At 36.2% G+C, this 18,863-nt stretch overlaps 4 protein-coding genes across 11 annotated transcripts; 2 read left to right on the plus strand and 2 right to left on the minus strand.

Annotated features, from left to right (window-relative positions):
• Positions 1-1,016: 1,016 nt before the first annotated feature.
• LOC129731491 (growth hormone-inducible transmembrane protein-like) lies at positions 1,017-2,720 on the minus strand. Its single transcript, XM_055691553.1, has 4 exons — positions 2,510-2,720; positions 1,864-2,442; positions 1,339-1,808; positions 1,017-1,279 (listed from the first exon to the last, which is right to left on the minus strand). Exons 2-4 carry the CDS (start codon positions 2,308-2,310, stop codon positions 1,192-1,194), a joined length of 1,005 nt encoding a protein of 334 aa, XP_055547528.1. The 5' UTR covers positions 2,311-2,442; positions 2,510-2,720; the 3' UTR covers positions 1,017-1,191.
• A 327-nt stretch (positions 2,721-3,047) lies between these two features.
• On the plus strand, positions 3,048-7,332 carry LOC129732411 (ras-related protein Rab-14). 2 transcript variants are annotated; one of them, XM_055693278.1, is made up of 5 exons: positions 3,048-3,418; positions 4,994-5,107; positions 5,168-5,348; positions 5,411-5,593; positions 6,068-7,332. In XM_055693278.1, the coding sequence occupies exons 2-5, from the start codon at positions 5,002-5,004 to the stop codon at positions 6,243-6,245; spliced, it is 648 nt and encodes a 215-aa protein (XP_055549253.1). In that variant the 5' UTR covers positions 3,048-3,418; positions 4,994-5,001; the 3' UTR covers positions 6,246-7,332. The 2 variants fall into 2 exon arrangements, with proteins under 2 accessions (XP_055549253.1, XP_055549252.1); XM_055693277.1 differs by lacking the exon at positions 3,048-3,418 and adding an exon at positions 4,787-4,844.
• Positions 7,333-7,494: 162 nt separating this feature from the next.
• Positions 7,495-8,983, minus strand: LOC129732410 (cyclin-H). 2 transcript variants are annotated; one of them, XM_055693275.1, is made up of 6 exons: positions 8,735-8,982; positions 8,477-8,673; positions 8,216-8,417; positions 8,057-8,161; positions 7,760-7,995; positions 7,495-7,702 (listed from the first exon to the last, which is right to left on the minus strand). In XM_055693275.1, the coding sequence occupies exons 1-6, from the start codon at positions 8,849-8,851 to the stop codon at positions 7,549-7,551; spliced, it is 1,011 nt and encodes a 336-aa protein (XP_055549250.1). In that variant the 5' UTR covers positions 8,852-8,982; the 3' UTR covers positions 7,495-7,548. The 2 variants fall into 2 exon arrangements, with proteins under 2 accessions (XP_055549250.1, XP_055549251.1); XM_055693276.1 differs by lacking the exon at positions 8,057-8,161 and having other exon boundaries at positions 8,735-8,983.
• A 1,934-nt stretch (positions 8,984-10,917) lies between these two features.
• On the plus strand, positions 10,918-17,853 carry LOC129732412 (uncharacterized). Of its 6 annotated transcripts, none has more exons than XR_008729254.1 (7): positions 10,918-11,118; positions 11,183-11,339; positions 11,397-12,078; positions 12,149-13,552; positions 13,616-15,464; positions 15,753-17,571; positions 17,626-17,853. XR_008729254.1 is itself a non-coding variant. In XM_055693281.1 (7 exons), exons 2-6 carry the CDS (start codon positions 11,289-11,291, stop codon positions 15,451-15,453), a joined length of 3,903 nt encoding a protein of 1,300 aa, XP_055549256.1. In that variant the 5' UTR covers positions 10,918-11,118; positions 11,183-11,288; the 3' UTR covers positions 15,454-15,464; positions 15,753-17,853. The 6 variants fall into 6 exon arrangements, 3 of the variants coding, with proteins under 3 accessions (XP_055549256.1, XP_055549254.1, XP_055549255.1); XR_008729253.1 differs by having other exon boundaries at positions 15,753-15,950; positions 16,702-17,853; XR_008729255.1 differs by having other exon boundaries at positions 15,753-15,950; positions 17,388-17,853.
• The last annotated feature ends 1,010 nt before the right edge of the window (positions 17,854-18,863 follow it).

Here is an 18,863-nt window from a genome sequence, read left to right on the forward strand (position 1 = left end):
ATTCAATAGCAAATCACTTTATTTCGACGTGATTTTTATTTACAGTGTAATTGGGTTATTGAAATTAGCGAACCTATACATTAGAGAAATGACAAGACACTCAACGTTAAGGCAACTGTCAACATCAAAACGGATAACGGCAATGCAAAATTATACAAATCGCCCGTTTTGATGTTGACAGCTGCCTTAACGGTGAGTGTCTCGGCGTCTCTCTGGTTTAGTCAGCCTATACACGGTAATGTATACACTGTAAATAAAAATCACGTCGAAGTAAAGTGATTTGCTATTGAATTCGCACTACTTGCCTAACATTTCAGAGTTGAATGAAAATCTTTCGAAATATATTAATGCAAAGAACGATGAAATCAACAGCAAATCACTTTGTTTTCTGTTGTTGAACATAACTTTGTTGATATGCTTATGTTTGAGACACGGAATGTCGGTCAGTTGGATAATTATATAAATTTGCAATAAATTCAAGAGACTTCTTTTTATTTTAGATTTTTAATTTTATTTTATTTTAGATTTTTAATTTAATAACAAAATGATCCTAGAAATGTTCCCTGTTACTGTATCGATGCAATTGATTTCAGGATCTGTAAACGAGTCGTTTTATTGTTATTTTAACTTAAAACATTCAATAAAACTTACGCTCAAATAAATTTCCGATCTCTGGATAAATGAGCTGCTTGCACCGTTCGCCATTGTCACTATTTTTGTTTCGCTTTATGGTTTTGACGTTTGTCAATTGGAATTGCAGCTGTAATTCAATTGATTTAAACAGTAGTGATAATACAAGAGATATTCATTATAATACGATGGTGATTTCCATTAACCAGTTTTCAACGCAAAATCATTTCATTGGAAAGTGTTAATCATCGAGAAATCAACACTAAATCACTTCAACTTGCAGTGTGATGTGACGAATTGAGTAAAGTGCAAAATCACTTGAAGTAATCGTGACATTTTTTTATAGTGTAGGTTCGCTACTCTGGTGTATAGGCTGACTAATTGAAATAGTCTTCTTTTTTTTGGACAACAGTTTATTTAATCTATACCATTTGTTCACTTAGCATGAATACAAATTTAAATATTTAAGATTTTTTCTTCTTTCTCAGGAATAACATAACAATACGGTATTCCCACATTTCGCAAACTCGACATAACTCTTGCATAATAAACTTGACTTTTCTACTTTCGGCGATTACCTCCACCACCGGCCAATATGGTAGCAATTCGAATAAATATATTCATTGTATCCATGTAAATCGACATAGCCCTATAAAGATTATATAACAAAATTATGATCACATAAAATTGCAAATATTTTCAACTTACGAGTTGACAGGGTCGAAAGGTCGTGGTGCGTATGTAGGATAAAGCTCTGCTCTTTTGACGATTTTCTGAGTGTCGTAGAGGAGAAATCCACTGAACAATAGAAGTCCTCCGTACAACGAAAGAGAAGCTATTCCAGCTCCGAGTGCGGTTGTAGGAGGAAGGAACATAGAGGCCATCGACGAAGCGAACACTACTCCCAAACCAATTGCCAGTGGGCCTCCCATGTAGAGAAATTTGTCACTTGGAGCACAAACAGCCACCGTTGATAATCCGCCTACGACTCCTGCTGTATACCAAGCGGCTCTTACTAGAATTGGCCCACCAATAAAACAAATAGGAGCGATTACGGCTCCTAAAATAGCGGAATGCGCTGCCCACGCCAATTGTTTAGTTCCGAAGCCCGGACTGTAGGGAATAGATTGTGCCAACATGCCAGAACCAATCATTACAGCAAATGTACCGAGTACAGACTGCAATAAATACTTTTCAGAATTCCAACCAAAAAGTTGCATATTTCTAACTCACCATCCAACCATTTCTAGAAACCAGGTTAAGCAATGTCGGATTGCGAAATACGGCCATGGCACTAGCAGCCGATATGGCTAACGAACTTCCAAAGTAAATATAAGTGTCACGGATACGTTCACGAACAAAGTCTGGCCAAACATGAGAATTTTCCAAAGTACTAGTCCCTGTACCCATTCCGAGCCCATAGAAACATAGTGCACCAATACCAAGAGCTGCACCACCAGCCAGGGCTCCTTTGCCAATTGAGTATGCATTGGGTCCAGGTGGGGCCATAGCACGCTCGCGAAGCGTTTGTCGCTCAGCACGTGCAGTCCAATTTGCACCTCCTTTTACATCGCGAGCATAATAACGTACCAGTTGAGGGCGTCGTGAAGCTTGCAAGCCCGGTTGAATCACCGAAGTCGAAGCAAAAATTCGACCGTGGCAGGCCAAACGAGACAACATTGTTTGTTGTGTTTTGTAGTTTACAAGAAAATGTACTTGGTAATTTTGATTTTAATTCTGGCAATTTTAATTTTATTACTAATGAAGCACGTATTATTTTTCTAAAATTCAAGCCTTCTGCGATGCAATAATCTAAAAAATGATGCAATTCTTGGTTAATTTATTATGGTGCTTAAAAATGGAAGTTTATATTAATTACCTGCTTTGATATAGCAATTTTGAAAAAGAAATCGTATTCAGGCAATTTTCGCACTAATTCACATTCAATTTATTCGAACAAATTTCCAGAAGTGTTACATACAAGATACAAATCAAACATCTAAACAATAGGGTTGCCATATTTTATTATAATGCGTTTCTAGAAGCTACACGATGATACAAACTACTTAAGAATAGGTGTAATATACTCGATAATTTCGTGGTTGACGGCCATCCATAGTTCACAGTCAAGGTCTAAACACAAAGGATACGTTAGGTAAAAGTGATTTACATACCTACTTTTGAGTACCTGCACGGAAATCATCATTTAGGTAAAATCGGATACCTTGAATCAACAATATCAATATCAAAAATTCCATTTTTACCCAAAATTAAGTATTCGCATTTTATTAAGCTGTTGCGTTGTTTTCATCAAATTATATGCGTATTATTTACCTATACCAGTGAAAACATTCAGGTTTATACGTAAATTTACGTTGTTTTAACGTGTTGACTTGGTAATATTTTTTTGTGTGTAGCTTCATGCTGTCAAATCGGTCAAAACAGTTTGAGTCATCCATATTGATGTCCGTGTTTTGTCGTTTAATAATTCCACATTAATTGTACAAAAAGTGGTTATTTATGTTAATTCCGGTGCAGCGAAACAGCCATTTTCGTACGAGTTTAACTCTGGCGAATCGTTTAGTATAAACTTTTTGCTTAGCACACTACAAACAAAATTGTGGGTTTCAATGTTGTCGAGAGGCTACTGCATGTAGCCTTTTCTAGTTGATGAAAATCCGTGAATAATTCCGAACGATAAACGTCGACAATTTGAGTTAGGGCCTAAGCAGACTCAATAGTACGAACTACTATTAAGCATTCAAAAGTTAGAAGAACGTTTAAAGGCGTAAGTAACTTTTCATTGTAGGACTTGTTTTTTTTTTATGTAGTTGGAGTTTATTGCTAAATCGTAGTTTTGCTAAATAATCGATGAAAAGTTTTTTTTTATCGATTTCAACTAATATACAAGTGATATATGTTTTGCGCTTTTTTACGTGAAACTTGTACTACAGTATAATGATGCATCATATGTTAGAGTTTTTGTATATTATTTTAATAGATATAATAAAATTCGAAAGCCAGGAATAATGCTGAGAAGAAAATACCTGTAAATACATTGTGTGACTTACTAACATTACCTAGCTGTTCTTAAAATGCGACATGTTTCCTAGTTAAATTGTGAAATAACTAACTCACTCACATGAATATAGCTTACTTTTACATCAAAATATGAAAATTATTAAATGTATTCCATAATATGTATATTACGCATCAGATGCGATGTAGCATACCTATATCAATGTCCGATTTATTAAAGATATGTATTAAACCAACTCGTCATTTATAAACGTTTTTTAGTTTTGCTCAAACGTTCAAAAAACGTAAATTGGAATTTCGATGCTTTCACAGCTAAATATTTTTCCATCAGATCGTTAAAAGAAAAACATGCTTTGTTAGAAATATGTTACGTTTACTCTGCCGTTAATATACCGAAACTCCACCATACTTTCGCAATTGAATTTAAACTTACATTGCATTACATTGACGAGAGAAATATCTGCAAAGTTTTCGATTATTGTACAAAAAGTTTTTCTCTTTTTAATGTACGTAGTCAAGCAAGTCGATAAAATCATGCTGTAGGCCCACAACATTTTAAGTCCTCAGATTTTCGGTGGTGTTGTTACGATTTCAGACGAAATCTGGACGACTGCAGTTTTATTCAATTGCCTAATTATATGTGAACTGGCTATAATTGAGTATAATGATAATTTAATCAACAAGGCATTCTATTTGATACCCTTTTCCACTTACCATTTCTTCATCATTTGTTTGAACCATCCTAGAATCACCTGCGACAATTTTATAAGTATGTAACGTGGCAGCATTGTACAAAATTCAAACTAAAGGTTCAAATTAAAAGCAATATCAATCCACCTAACAGTAACAACAGGGTTCAGGTATTCAAAACCTACATTCAGTGTGTTTCCATCATTCTCATATCATTTATTATGCCACAAAAGACAAAATGTAAATGTAACTAACAGCGTTTCACAGCAATTTCTTATCACTGCTAGTATGTTACGGTTCTTTAAGCTTTGTTTCTCATTCTTTCCATGAATAACCAGTATGCGAGTTAGAGCTAGGGACTGCTGTCAATGCAACGTAGTGATTCCAAGCTCTAGGTTACTTGAACGCAAAACAAAAAATCATGCATTACGCAGAAGAATTTGCTTTTCGAGTTATTGATGGTTACGAGTGGACAGTAGAGAAATGTACTATATCAATATGTTTAAATTGCATATTATTACACTAACAATCGAAAAAACTTCCTATATCATTAATCCCAACACTGATTTATGACGGAATATAAGTAGTCACTGTGGCCTTTTCCATGTAACCTAACTTTTTTTATTATTCACAGTGAGCAACATGTCTGCTGGACCATACAACTATTCGTACATTTTCAAGTACATTATCATCGGCGATATGGGCGTAGGCAAGAGCTGCCTATTGCATCAGTTTACCGAAAAAAAGTGTAAGCTTGGAGAAGTCAAAGCAATGTAAATTTTTTTATCGTTTCGCTAACTCATTTCAGTTATGGCAAGCTGCCCTCACACCATTGGCGTTGAGTTTGGCACACGCATCATCGAAGTCGACAAGCAGAAGATCAAGTTGCAAATATGGGATACTGCCGGTCAAGAGCGGTTTCGTGCTGTTACTCGATCGTACTACAGAGGAGCAGCCGGTGCACTGATGGTCTACGATATCACCAGACGGTATTTATACAGTTCATCGTTCACACTGTCACAGATAATGTAAATTCAATTTATCGTACTAGCTCAACCTACAACCATCTATCCAGCTGGCTAACGGACACACGAAATCTAACGAATCCAAGTACTGTTATATTCCTCATTGGCAACAAATCAGACTTAGAAAGTACCCGTGAGGTTACTTATGAAGAGGCAAAAAAGTTCGCCGACGAGAATGGGCTGATGTTTGCGGAGGCTAGTGCAATGACGTAAGTATTTTTCAGATAAATTGATATTTTCGAAAAGAATTTCACTGCGGTAGTAAAGTGAAATCGGATATGTTGGTTTAGACAACGCTTTCCGGCTGTCGATTGTTGATGCTAGCAATCGTTCGAGTTGCGCTTCGTTTTTGATAACATTTTTCTTGGCAATGCATGTGAGTCATATTAAAACATTAGTTCTCATGCACTAAGCTATGAATCGCATAAGAATAATCTTATCTAACAAAATATAAAAAAAAGATTAGTCATTTGAGAATTTGTTAAATTAAAAATAGAAACTTTGAATCGCATTATTATTCATTTCTGGTGATGGAAAAGCGAATAGTTATCGGTGACAATGGAAGAAAAGAAAAAAATGAAGATAACACTAACAAGAAACCAAATATTTTGTTGCAAAATTTATGTTTCTTTAAGTTATGTTTTTTATGGTGTTCTAATTGATATTTCTCAATTTTCCGACAGCGGTCAGAACGTCGAAGAAGCTTTCCTGGAAACAGCTAGGAAAATTTACCAAAGCATTCAAGATGGTCGGCTTGATCTGAACTCTTCCGAGTCAGGCGTTCAGCACAAACCGGCCCAACCGGGTCGAACAACGCTGAGCAGCGACGCGCAGAACAATAAGGAGAATTGTTCTTGTTAATTTCGTCCAGTGGCCATTGTGATAGCGTATGTAGCAAAACTTTGAAAAAATACTTTATGCGATCCATGTTATCTAAGGTATAGTAGAACATAGCTCGAAATGTCAGTTTAGGGAGGTGATTTCAAAATCGAAATGGTGGGTAAAACCAATCGGGAGCGTAATCTTATAGTGTAATTGACTTATTGCTGTGTATAAGCCAAAAGTTCGTTGAAACATGTGTATTTGTTGTTATATATGTTCGTTTTGAGTTTCCTTACTGTTACGAAATAAAAGTTTAGGCACATATTTTATGATTTGCAGAATGTTCATTTGTTTATGTTTCGTGTACAATATTCCTAAGTTTGAATATTCCTATAAACGTATTCGAGAAGTTCTGAATTGGTATTCAAACCGAAATAAATATGATTATACCCAAAACAGAATCATCAGAATATATAACTTGTAGATACAGCAGACAAGAATGAACGGGCAACATCGCAATTGTTATTGCAATTCCCAAAAACATTTTAATGCAATCTTAGGTCAAATGTAATGTCACGTATCGTCCCTTTTATGCATATATTAAATAATGTACCGCTTTACGAGTTCCCCACACTAAAGCCGATAATTTCTGGAGTACGAGAAACCCACGTAAATTGGAGAGATCCAACGTTTTCAACAAGGATTTTAGTACAAAAGCATCCGCTAGATCTTTACTATTTAACAGCTGAATAATTTTATGCTTACCAATTATCGTGTGCTGTAGAAAACATGTCTAAGATATACCTTCAAACTGCGACCGAATGCGAAAATTTTATATTCTCACGAGTACTGCGACCATTTAATTATACAAATATGAGACCTACCTACATATGATAAATAATATATGGAAAACTAGTAGTTTAGAAGACAAAAAAGAAAATTCATGATTTAGTATTACTTTATCAAGAAAAATAATAAAAAATAAGTCCTGAATGTAACGAGTATAAATTATATTAGCCAAGGAAAAATTGATATGTAGTTGAAACGGTGAAAAGGCATACCTATATAAATAAAATATTGAAAATTACTAACAGATTCCGCCAATAAAACACAGATTTTGATTCGATTTTAATTTGGTTTTCTGCATATCACCCATAAAGAAACAAAATAAAAACTAGTAGAGCCAAGTCTTTGGGAACCTGGAACTCATAGATCAAAACGTGGCGAACCAAAGTGTCAGAGAACCCGAGATTTGGAAGTGATTTATCACTATTATACGACTTATCTCTTATTACAACACTGTAATCTTACCTTATATTTAACTAACATTATACGCTACCCATCAAATTGCAGAATGATATTCTACTGACATATTGCCCGGATTCGTACTATTCAGTTGCGAAACATCGGAGTTACCATCAGCTATATGATAGGATGTACTCATTAAGTCCGCTTCATCCTCATCTTCATACATTTTTTTCATGCGTTGCTTATAGCTGAAATAAACATGTTACATGTTACGAAACGTTATTTCCATACATGAACACTCTTACATTTGACTATCTGGATTGTTTTCTTGATTGCGACACTTTTCCAGTTTTTTCTCTAATGCTCGAACCTTCTCCTTCTGGGGTAATTCAATAGTGCGAACCATCGAGCGGACACGTTTGACGGTTTCGATTAGCACTGGCAGTTTTTCTTTGGCTGCTCCAAAAAGTGATTCCGTGACGTAGCTATCAAGGTTTTCCTGTTCTTTGCTAGCGGCATGTAGGACCGCCGCTAACGCAATCTGTTGGTATGAAAGATTATTAGAACAAAACCTTGTGAGTGACCACCTTTTTACTACACACCTGAGACGGAGCGTACATTAGAATTGCATCAGTAAGAAACGTTTTGTCTATGAAATCTTCGATTCCGGGTCTTAACCGATCTGGATTATTCATATTGCAACGCGTCTGAGGAGAATTTCAATTTTGTTGCTAGGCGAAAAAAATCATTTCACAAATTACCTTTATGTCGATTAAAAATCCCTCAATCGGTCGAAACGGATTATGGATTGTGAGATAATAATTCAGCTCCTGCATTAACAAAAGCTCGTTAGAGAGTATAATGTCCATTGCTTTACTGCGATCGCCTTTGATGTTAGCTACAAACTGGCCTATCGACACATTAAATTCTTCCACCTTACAAGAGAGGTACACGCATGTCGCCCTAAAACAGTAAACGTAAGCTAAACACTGAGTTTAAGATTCCAGATCATAGTTACGTACAAAATTTCTTTGGGATGATAGTCCATCGATGAGTTGTTTAAATAGAACCTTTTGAAATAATTGAAAGCTGTTCCAACTACACATTTAGACATGGGTGGTTCAAATCGTTTACAAAATTCTTTCAGCTGCAGTTCGTATTGTTTTAAAAGTAGACGTTCTTCATCTGCGGACAAGAAAAATGCCGACTTTTGCTCTTCCTGGAATCAATAACATTAAAAGGTGAGAATTTAGCGGTTCAAACATCGTTAGAAAACATACGGTCATTCTTGCACCATGCCGAGCAATGAAGTTGTTGTTTTGTTTCAACCTTAGCTCTGATAATTCTTGTTCACTTTTAAAAGTCCAATATTTTTTCTGTGAACTTTGAGGATACATTTTTTCTTTAGCGGTAATATTGAACGTAATACAAACAATATTTGAATATAAGTAGCACGACGATCAACGTCAATCTTCAAGTATATATTTTAGGTGTGTTCCGTCCGGTGTGCATCGCTTTGATATCGATATTAGTAATCGATACTGGTTATCAGAGCAGAGATGCCAGCTTTTTATATTACCTACTTCATACCCGAAAGAGAACGGGGCAGGAAAGTTTTACACGATTTTCTGATGAGTATCAGCTAAAAAGTGTGATTTTCTGATCAAAGCGTGGTTTTTAAAAAATGGTTGACGTTGCTTTTCGATTTTTAAATAAAAAACCAAAACTGCTCTAAATGTGTTAAATTGTCATTCAACGTCGCACGTAGGTAACGGGGAGAACTGTTATTTAACATATTTCGAGTAGTTTTTATTTCTCATTTAAAATTTGAAAGACAGCAAGTATTTTTAAAAAATCACGTTTTGCTCAGGAAACGCATCTTTTTCAAATGAGATATAGAAACTGGTACAGGTTTACGACCCAATTATTAATCGAATTTTAAAAAATCGAGGTTCCCACATGAAAACTAGCACATATTTAAAAAAGTTTGAAGATTTCTGTCCCCAGCTACACTGAAAGAAATCGACACGGCATTATAAAGTGTTTTGCACTTCAATTCGCCCTACTGGTCAAAACATATAGAATTCATATGCGAAACACTTTAGAACTATTCATCGTGCAACACCTCATTTTCAAAAGGAAACACTTTCAATTCTTGTGTTATGACATATAGACAAAGTGTTTGGATTTTGAATCTCAAATGAATGTCTACCGAACTTCGAATGATTTTTATTCGATTTTAAAATAAAACCCGTTTTACATGGAAATGATTGCATATAATGCAACCTTTGCTTTATTTATAAAATTTAAAATTTAAATTTACTACAATAAATCATCACCAAATATAAATTTTCCTTCTCTGTTGAAGAAGCCTGTAAAGCAAACAAAAAATTTAATTATTTTAATTTAATTAATTGTTGTTTTAGTAAACAAATACTTGCCTTTAGCGTAAAGATGTATTCATCAGAATCTCTGTGATCTTGTGCTGGAAATACGAAATAAGATAAGAATTGATTCTTTCACGTGATACAAATCGCTTACCTTGCAAAAATTTACAGATGTAGTCCGGAAAATCGTCGAACTTCTAAGCCGTATGACACTCGCTGACTTTTCATCTGTCGCCATTTTTCTACTTTTCAGCACAAACAGCACTTCATTTGTCATATAGAAACAAAACGAATTAACTGAAAGTATTTCGCACATGATAACCACTGTGATGAAACAGTGGGGCAGATTCAAGTGTAATTCACTTCAAAGGGATTTTGGAATCATACGTAAATGAAGTGCGGCTCATGGATGTAAGTTGATGTGTGTGACAACTTGAAACGAAAGTGACAAATTATTAATTCGATGAAAATAATTCTACATATAAAAATGCAGAGTCATTTTCATATCCAATTGATGAAACACTTGGATGGAGCGTGCGCAGTTTTTTCAATGTAGGTTTTCAGTGTATGTGGTGGTTCATTATTATAAACATAAATACCGTCTCTATTTAAAACTTAACGACTCTGACACATACTAAAACTCACATTACTCATTAAAAGATTGAAAAGAATCACTTCTACTTTCAGTGTTTTTAGTTCTATTGATATTACTATATTGATATTACAATTTCTAGTCGAAATGTGGTATATTTTGCGAGAATCTTAGTATAGCTAAACAACCCGACAAATAACGACAGAATTCACTTTCTCCATTTCATTGTGCAGGTACACCATTCTTATAAACTACTCAAACTGGAAAGTTTTTCCTAAGGCAGAGATTCTTCGAGTAGAATAAATTTTGAATCATTATTTGAAGGATTTTTTGTCGTTGTTATAAAGTAATTATGATAGATTTAAAAAAAAAACAAACTTGGCAGCTACGAATAAATGTTTATGTTGGATTGACGCCTCTGTTTAATCCCGCAACCGTGAAACCCGCTGGGCTGAACTAAAATCGAAAGTCTGTCAAAGATGCTCGTTGTCAATGAAGGACAAGGAATACGAAAGTGAAAATGTAGTGTCTTGTTTCGCAATGGCAGGAGATGGTCTAAATGTGGTAGAAGAAATTCAATAATAACATAAAAAAGCCCAAAATTACGGACCAAATTTTTGTGCTATCGTGAAGTGAAACATGGTGCGCAAAAAATAAACGTTTACCCATAACAGCTGCTTCGCAGGTATAATTTTTATTAACATACTCTGACAACAGACCTTGATTTGTATGTTTTCTTTTCCGCAAAGGAGAACCCAGACAAAAGCGAAACTAATCTACCGAGATTGAAAACGGTAAAATTTTTAACTCATAACAGCGCATATTGGGCTCATTACTTTGCGTTAGATTTGAAGAATGTCAGGAATGTATGGTTCCAATAGAGAAGCTGTGAGAGTTAAAGTCAAGGTACAACTTTTATATTCAGTGATGCTATACCCTTTAAGCTTTGAGTTTTTTCTACAGAAATGCGAAAAAAACGTCGCTCCCGAGACACGCAAGTTCAGCGTGGATCCTCAGATCACCAGCCTGGAGGTTCTGTATTCGATCCTAGCTAAAGCATTTGATTTGAAGACTGATTTTGGAATTAGCTGTAAAGCTCCTGATTCAACTGGCCAGGAAAGTTATTTGGTTGTTCTATCCGACTGGGATTTAGATGCAGCATTTATGCGAGCTCACAACCATTCCATCGCAACTAAAAGCGAACCATGTCTCTATTTGAGAGTTGATATTAAACCATTCTCGGAAACTTCAGAATGGGATGGATCAGTTGGCGCGGGTGGTATAACCAAAGAGCTCGTATCGCTGCAGCAATCGATTGGCGCTGGTCAAAAATATGTGCAGAACAAACTACCTGGATTGATTATGAATCATATGGAAAAAACCTTTTCTTTAGTGCAGCGAGCATTGAATTTGGCTGAAGACCCATTGATGACCCAGACCATCCGACCACCACTATCAGATGCGGAGTTCAGAACATTTTGTGATTCTGTGGGACAGATCGTAGAATCGGAACAGTTGCGAAAGGTGATTTACCTTGGTGGTATTGATCCCAGCTTACGAAGGGTGGTTTGGAAACATATTCTTAATGTTTATCCAGACGGTATGACTGGCAGAGAACGAATGGACTACATGAAAAAGAAATCAGGTTTGTTTGTAGTCTAGCGTGTAAGTCTACGTATACAACAGTTTTAGTCACTTTTTTCATGATTTTGCAGGAGAGTATTTCAGATTGCGTGACATTTGGCGAACGGCGGTACAACAGGGAAATATAGTGGGTGAACTAGCTTATGTTACAAGTATGGTGCGGAAGGATGTGCTTCGAACGGATCGACTGCACCCATTCTACGCAGGAGGTGATGATAATCAAAATATCGCGTCGCTTTTTAATGTACTCACAACGTATGCACTCAATCATCCTGCTGTTAGTTATTGCCAAGGAATGTCGGACATCGCCTCGCCTTTGCTAGTTACTATGGCTGACGAAGCTCAAGCGTATATATGCTTTTGCGCAATTATGACTCGGCTTAGTTGTAATTTTATGTTAGATGGTGTTGCAATGACCTTAAAATTTAATCATCTTTCCGAAGCATTGCAGTATTACGACTCGGATTTTTATGCCTATTTGAAGATGCATCAAGCAGACGATTTGTTGTTCTGTTATCGATGGCTATTGCTAGAAATGAAGCGTGAGTTTGCCTTTGATGACTCGTTACGAATGTTGGAAGTACTCTGGAGTTCACTACCACCAATGGCGCCAAATGTAGAATTAGCACTGTTTGAAAAGGAATACACGCCTTTTCCACCAGAGGACGTGCCCCAACCCAAAAGTCCTTGTCAAGTGACCATGAGAACACCACGTGAAAATCCATACACTAAAGTTTGTGCACTTCGGCGCCAAAGTTCAGCCCTTTCTTTGAATTCAAGCACTAACCCGATCAATATTCAGAGTGGTTTCGTTAAATTGAATGCTACCAAACGACTAAACTTAAGTCTAGACGAGAATATAACACGAGAACTGCATTCTAGCAGAAATATCACTAAAACTCATCAAAGTCTAGACGAAGCAAAAATCTCGCTTGTGAAACAACGAAAAACAGTTCGCAGTGTGGGGGACGATGACATACAAGAGCGCAACGGGAATTATTGCAAAGAAGAAACTGAACCAGTCGATGATGACAGTGACAATGTTTTTGCGTCATCCCAACCAAATGTTCAGGAAGGTGATCAACCCGTTTCGGTGGTAGCATTTGGAAAAAATCCTTTCTTGGATAGCTCATCTGAACCGACCACCCCGGTAGATTTTGTGGAAATGAGTACTCAATCAGTGACTCCTACCAGCCAAACAAACACAGTTACCGTAAAAGAGGCACCGACCAAAGATCTTAACGTACCAGTGAACGAAACACAATTGCCTTTACAGCAACATTCGCAATCTACCAAATCGGCAAACGTCGCTATTAATACTCGAAACTCGCCAGTTACTCGAAATAAAAGCTTGTTTTCCACCGGAACGGGGAGTCTACTAGCACGACAACTTAACAGTCAGCGAAAAAATTTCAGTACCTCAGGCGGAGGTCATTTCAAAGATTTGAAAGAAAAACTTGCAGCAGGCAAAAAAGGTAAGGAAAATATTTTTTTCAATACTGGTCGCATTGAATTAGATATATGTTTTGTATCAACAGGAATATTCGCTTCTCTGGATAGAACCGAAAATGATGGCCTTTCATCAGGTGATGATCGAAAGCCCAAGCTCGTGAAAAATTTCAATGAATTCCTCAGTTTTGCAGCCATCAATCGAAGTCGAATTAGCGACAAGTTGAACAATAAACGATTTCTTTCTTCGTTGGACTCTACGGGCAGCAATACCACATTAACAACCGGTTCATCTGTAACTATAGATGATGATTCAACAGAAACTATTGAGTATGACGAGCTTAAGCCAAAACCACTGATCAAACTAACAAAATCTTCGTTCGATGACTCGGACTCTTCTAGTTTCGGAGTAGCCGACTCCATCACGGCAGTCTCTCGGTCTAGTGATAATAGTAGCTTTATTGTGGATGACAGCTCCGTGTCGGTATCTCCTGTGAATCAACCACAACAAGAGACAAAATCATCAGATCAGGATGAAGCGGAAGACGAAGATTATTTCCTTCAATCCCATAGTGGACAAGACGGCAGCAGCCCAGATGATTCACAAGAATACTTTCCCATGACAACTTCGATGACTCGAGAATTGAGAATGGAGCTGGAAAATTTAGATCGACATGTATTTGGAAGTGATTGCCACAACCATCAACGGTTCTATACATTAAGCGGTTGCATTGATTTAGATACTCCGCCTGGAAGCGGTGAATCTATACAAAATGCTCACATATTTCAAACCGCATATCGACAACCAGATTACTATGGCCTAGAGGATGGTATGGAGATACAACCAGCTAACGACAGTTTTGATTTGAAGGAAGCATTTGACGATGGTACAGTACGGTATCGTCATAAAAGAAATGCTGTGAATGATACCGATATTGACGTTGATAAGCGTATCAGCTCCTCCAGTGCCAATGCAGATATATTCGTATGGGAGAATCCTCTGCATCAATGTGAAAGTTCTCTATCGACCACAGTTATTGGCGAAGCTTCAACAAACATGCACGCACCAACAACAACCATCATAGAGCGAACTGCAACTACTCCAGATGAAAACCCAGAGCTAGAGTATGACGGCGAAATAATTGTTGAAATGGCAATGGGGAAAAAATCTGTTACCCCGATAAGATTGGTCCGGCGAATAGGTGATCAGTCTAGTAACAGTTCGAATCGTAATTCGATGATCCTTCCCGATTCAGGATCAGAATCTGATTCTCCAGAACAGGCTCACGCAGTAAATTTTAAGTTCCATCCAAACAATCCCTTCTACGATGCCAATTTCGCTGAACCAATTGGACGGACTCCTAATTTTAACTTGACTAATGCTAATCCTAAAGGAACATTGGTCATTCCGAACGTGACAAACGTTACTATGTGCAACAATTCTTTTGAAGAAGCATCGGAAGCCTCCAAAGTGGACATGTTTGTCCAACAACCAGCGGCAAGCAATCTAAATGACGCCACCTTACCAGAAAGCTCACGCACAATTAAAATAGCCGGTGTTCTTCCACCTCCGCATGAATTCGGCGGAGGAAATCCTTTTCTTATGTTCCTCTGTTTGACTATTCTACTGCAGCATCGTGACTACGTTATGAAAATGGGAATGGATTACAACGAAATGGCGATGCATTTTGATAAGATGGTGCGAAAGCATAACGTTACACGAGTCTTGAACCAGGCACGTCAAATGTACGCCGAGTATCGGAGAATGTATCAGCAACAGCAACAACAAAGGAACACTTCCGGCAGTGCCAGTATGAGCAGCAGTATGTACGGTCGTCTAGGAATGATGTCAGGTATCAACAGAGGTGATGAAGATTCGGCTCATCCCAGACGCAACACCACCAGTGGGTTAACGTTCACGGCATAGGTACTAGAAAGGTAAACATTATTTTGCTAATAGTATAAAATAAGTTATGCTTTATACTGGATACAATAGATATGATGCTCATATTCTTGATATCGTTGATGTAGGTAGTTGAGATGTAATTTTTTTCATAGTCAAAAAATATTGTGTATCGTAACTATTAGCAGTAATATTTGTGATAAAAGAAAGAGTAATACGAAAATATTAATATATATTATAAAATTTTAGTAAATTATATTTTATCCAGTATTGCACTACTTTTACTCAATTGTGGACTGTAGTTACTAACATGAAAATTTCAGGTGTGAAAGGATCGCTGTAAGCGAAGTAAACATATAACTGTGATGAGATGGAAAGGCCAGGCGGATATTCTCAATTAGCTTGCATGAATGAGTATCAATATTGAGTGAAAATCAGTGAAAATTTGTCACATGGCATTATCTCATTAGCCAACCCTAGTGAAGATATATGGCAGTGAGCAAATCGGTTGAATCCTTACCGTACGTACTATTTTTATACCTTCGTTATTGGACCGATTTTTTTATTGCTAGGGTTGAGAAACGATATAGTATAGTTATTCTAACATATAAGTCATTTTATTATTTTTCATGCTTCACGTCGTATCATTTTAGTTATTTTTACTAATTCGATTGCACTAAGGGTAATTTATGGCATGGGCTTTAAGTTCACAGATAACACTACAAATCAAAAAAAAAATTTTTAATTGAACAAGATATGCCTCATGCCCCGTATGCCGTTGAACCATGTCGTTTCATCGAAGAAAAATATGAAGTCTAGTGGAATACTCATAGAACTGATAAACATCTATAACATGGTTGAATCAAGTACTGCACTATTATTCGTTGTTACGCTACTTACGGGTGAAACAATTTTTTGGGTTAATAATATCTTGATCAATGCCAAAGTAATTGTTGCACAAAAATAAATTACATCCATTTCCACGAATTTATTTTTTTACTTTTTTATTCTTTATTTATAAGTAAGATTTAGAGACTTCCATGTCTTAACTACTTCACAACTGATACAAACTCGTAGATAGGGTGTATAAAAACCATTTAAGATTTTCAATATTCATAACACATTTACGTGACATCACCATTTGCCTTTAAAATTTATGAACAATACATACTATCATGCAAATGCACCGAACGCTAAAATCACTCCTTGATAAAATGTGAAATATTTCAAATTATTAACTATTGTGGATTCCATCTTCTTCTCTTTTCATAGGAAAGAATCAATCAATGAGTTTTTCTTTTTTTTTTGAGAAAATTTGACTTATTCTGGAAATCATTTTTCCCATGCACAATAATAGTTTTAGATGAACCTGAACATTTTTTTTGAGGGTTTTGATAGAATCCAATATGTTTGACTGCTAATTCCCATTCTATCTCTTGTCGCGTATGTACTGTACACATACGCAGATATCTATTAAATCTGAAATTCGAATTTGCAAACTGTATCTGGGTATACAGATGTTAACAGAGCTAGAATTGAATGTGAAATGAGAATTTAAAGTAAAGGTGTTTAGGTTCTTTCTACAATTCGGTGTGCGATATTCAGAAAAAGGACAATTCAGTATAATTAGTTCGAAACATACCTAATCTTTGGGGTTGGCATCTGAGAATCAGTATAAGTAAGCGACGGTCGTGGTGCAAATTCATTTTAGATTATCAGACTTCCAGCTTGTGAATTTTTATCTTTTCTTCTTCGGTTGTTGTCTATTTATATTAACATATTTATTGTGTCTTAAACTTTGTTCGGCAAATGCTTCGTATATAGACGTTTGTTAGTCAGATATTTTAAAGATTACTAAACCACTATAAACACATCTTTACAAAATCAGACTCCGAAAATTGATTTATATAGATATGAGAAAATATGAAATTATAATAATGTGATTTATATTTGATTAGATTTCTACTACGGTTGCTTTGACGGGAGGTCAGAATAAGATTATAGACGTTTATCGAGTCAATTTGATTCGATCAGATTCGCCTCTGATCGAATAGGGGCACAGTAGAGGTGTAGAATGTAAATTACCATTACGAAAAGAGAGTCTTCACGTTTGCTTCTCATGGTGGATCTCCAGTAACCTAAGTATTCGCATTTATTGAAACAAATATCCGTGATTCTCAACATTCTTTTATTCAGATCTCATTTACACACAGCCCGGTTTGTTGGTTGCGGTTTTTATTTTACAAAAAAAGAAAACTATAATCGATACGAGTCACTAATGATGCGGACACGAGCATGTTATGTAGAATATGGTGTAACAAGATGCCAACAAACAGCACAAAGACTATAACCGACAGAAGTGAATCATTTTAAATCAAAACGGTTTGAGTTTGCCAGTTTTTGTGTAGATTTTGATGGTAGCCGCTGTCACTTCTCTAGTCTACAGTTTCTGTAACTTATAGATCTAACCATAATTCATAAAATGAAAAACCAACACACGAAAAAGTTGCTGGCAAACGTTTCGTCTGCAAGGCTCCAGTTACCAGCTTCTTGATCATACCGATACACCATATTCCACAAATATACTTTTAAGTTGTCTATCAAGATGCATGAACGTTGAGTCAGAATGGTTCCTTTGAGTTGAACGATAATATTAAGATACGAGGCAACTGCGTTAATAAAGTAAATTATTGAGTACATAAATATTCTTGAGCTTCATTTTAAAGATGACAGTCTATTACTAGCGATCCTTATCACAGCAAAACTACCTTTCTTTAATTTTTCTCTAGATAAGATTCATAACTCAAAAGTTATGCTTCAAAATATGATGTTACATGTTTTCGGATAAATGACTGTTTCTCAATGATGGATCTTTTATTTTATACTAAACTTTGCTTAGCACTCCGTGATTGGTCGAACCAACCAACCAACCAAATTGCAAAATGAACCAGATGAATGGTGCTTGGGGCTAGCATTACATTCTCATTGTGCAATTTTCACTGGTTCACAACACAAAACACTTATTGGTCCAAACCAAACTAACTGGATACGCGAAATATTCAGGTTCAGGTTAAACTTGAGGATATTCCATTTCAATTATATAAACTATTTTTGTGAATACTGTAAATTCGACTGATTCTAACATCCGTATGTGAATATTAAATCCGGCCAACTTTCATGGCCTAGAAATATCAGTATGAGGGATAGCTTGTTGTTAGATTTGGACAGGTTTAATCTCGTCTGCCTAAATCGCATTCTCCAAAGTTTAACCGTATAGACCTACGTTAAAAAAATCGACTGATCTTCCGTTGACGGGTCGTTTTCGACCTATGTATATTTGGTAGGGTAACCCATGGAGAAATTGATGAGATATGGAAAACACATATTATTCGAATCGTGTACTCCGTGAAACTTCACAGATTCTTCATTTTCTA

Source organism: Wyeomyia smithii, chromosome 3 (genome assembly GCF_029784165.1).
Source record: "Wyeomyia smithii strain HCP4-BCI-WySm-NY-G18 chromosome 3, ASM2978416v1, whole genome shotgun sequence".
Lineage (NCBI taxonomy): Eukaryota > Metazoa > Arthropoda > Insecta > Diptera > Culicidae > Wyeomyia > Wyeomyia smithii.

What these genes read in the sequence shown, in the direction of transcription:
- LOC129731491 (XM_055691553.1), bottom strand. Translation starts at nt 2,310, where the DNA reads ATGTTGTCTCGTTTGGCCTGCCACGGTCGAATTTTTGCTTCGACTTCG. An exon ending in TTTCTAGAAATGGTTGGATG is followed by an intron (nt 1,809 to 1,863) that starts GTGAGTTAGAAA and finishes TATTTATTGCAG; the next exon opens with TCTGTACTCGGTACATTTGC. An exon ending in CCTTTCGACCCTGTCAACTC is followed by an intron (nt 1,280 to 1,338) that starts GTAAGTTGAAAA and finishes TAATCTTTATAG; the next exon opens with GGCTATGTCGATTTACATGG.
- LOC129732411 (XM_055693278.1), top strand. Translation starts at nt 5,002, where the DNA reads ATGTCTGCTGGACCATACAACTATTCGTACATTTTCAAGTACATTATC. An exon ending in GTCTACGATATCACCAGACG is followed by an intron (nt 5,349 to 5,410) that starts GTATTTATACAG and finishes TTATCGTACTAG; the next exon opens with CTCAACCTACAACCATCTAT. An exon ending in GCGGAGGCTAGTGCAATGAC is followed by an intron (nt 5,594 to 6,067) that starts GTAAGTATTTTT and finishes ATTTTCCGACAG; the next exon opens with CGGTCAGAACGTCGAAGAAG.
- LOC129732410 (XM_055693275.1), bottom strand. Translation starts at nt 8,851, where the DNA reads ATGTATCCTCAAAGTTCACAGAAAAAATATTGGACTTTTAAAAGTGAA. An exon ending in GGCATGGTGCAAGAATGACC is followed by an intron (nt 8,674 to 8,734) that starts GTATGTTTTCTA and finishes TATTGATTCCAG; the next exon opens with GAAGAGCAAAAGTCGGCATT. An exon ending in TAATGTACGCTCCGTCTCAG is followed by an intron (nt 7,996 to 8,056) that starts GTGTGTAGTAAA and finishes TCATACCAACAG; the next exon opens with ATTGCGTTAGCGGCGGTCCT.
- LOC129732412 (XM_055693279.1), top strand. Translation starts at nt 11,289, where the DNA reads ATGTCAGGAATGTATGGTTCCAATAGAGAAGCTGTGAGAGTTAAAGTC. An exon ending in CTGTGAGAGTTAAAGTCAAG is followed by an intron (nt 11,340 to 11,396) that starts GTACAACTTTTA and finishes TTTTTTCTACAG; the next exon opens with AAATGCGAAAAAAACGTCGC. An exon ending in ACTTGCAGCAGGCAAAAAAG is followed by an intron (nt 13,553 to 13,615) that starts GTAAGGAAAATA and finishes TTGTATCAACAG; the next exon opens with GAATATTCGCTTCTCTGGAT.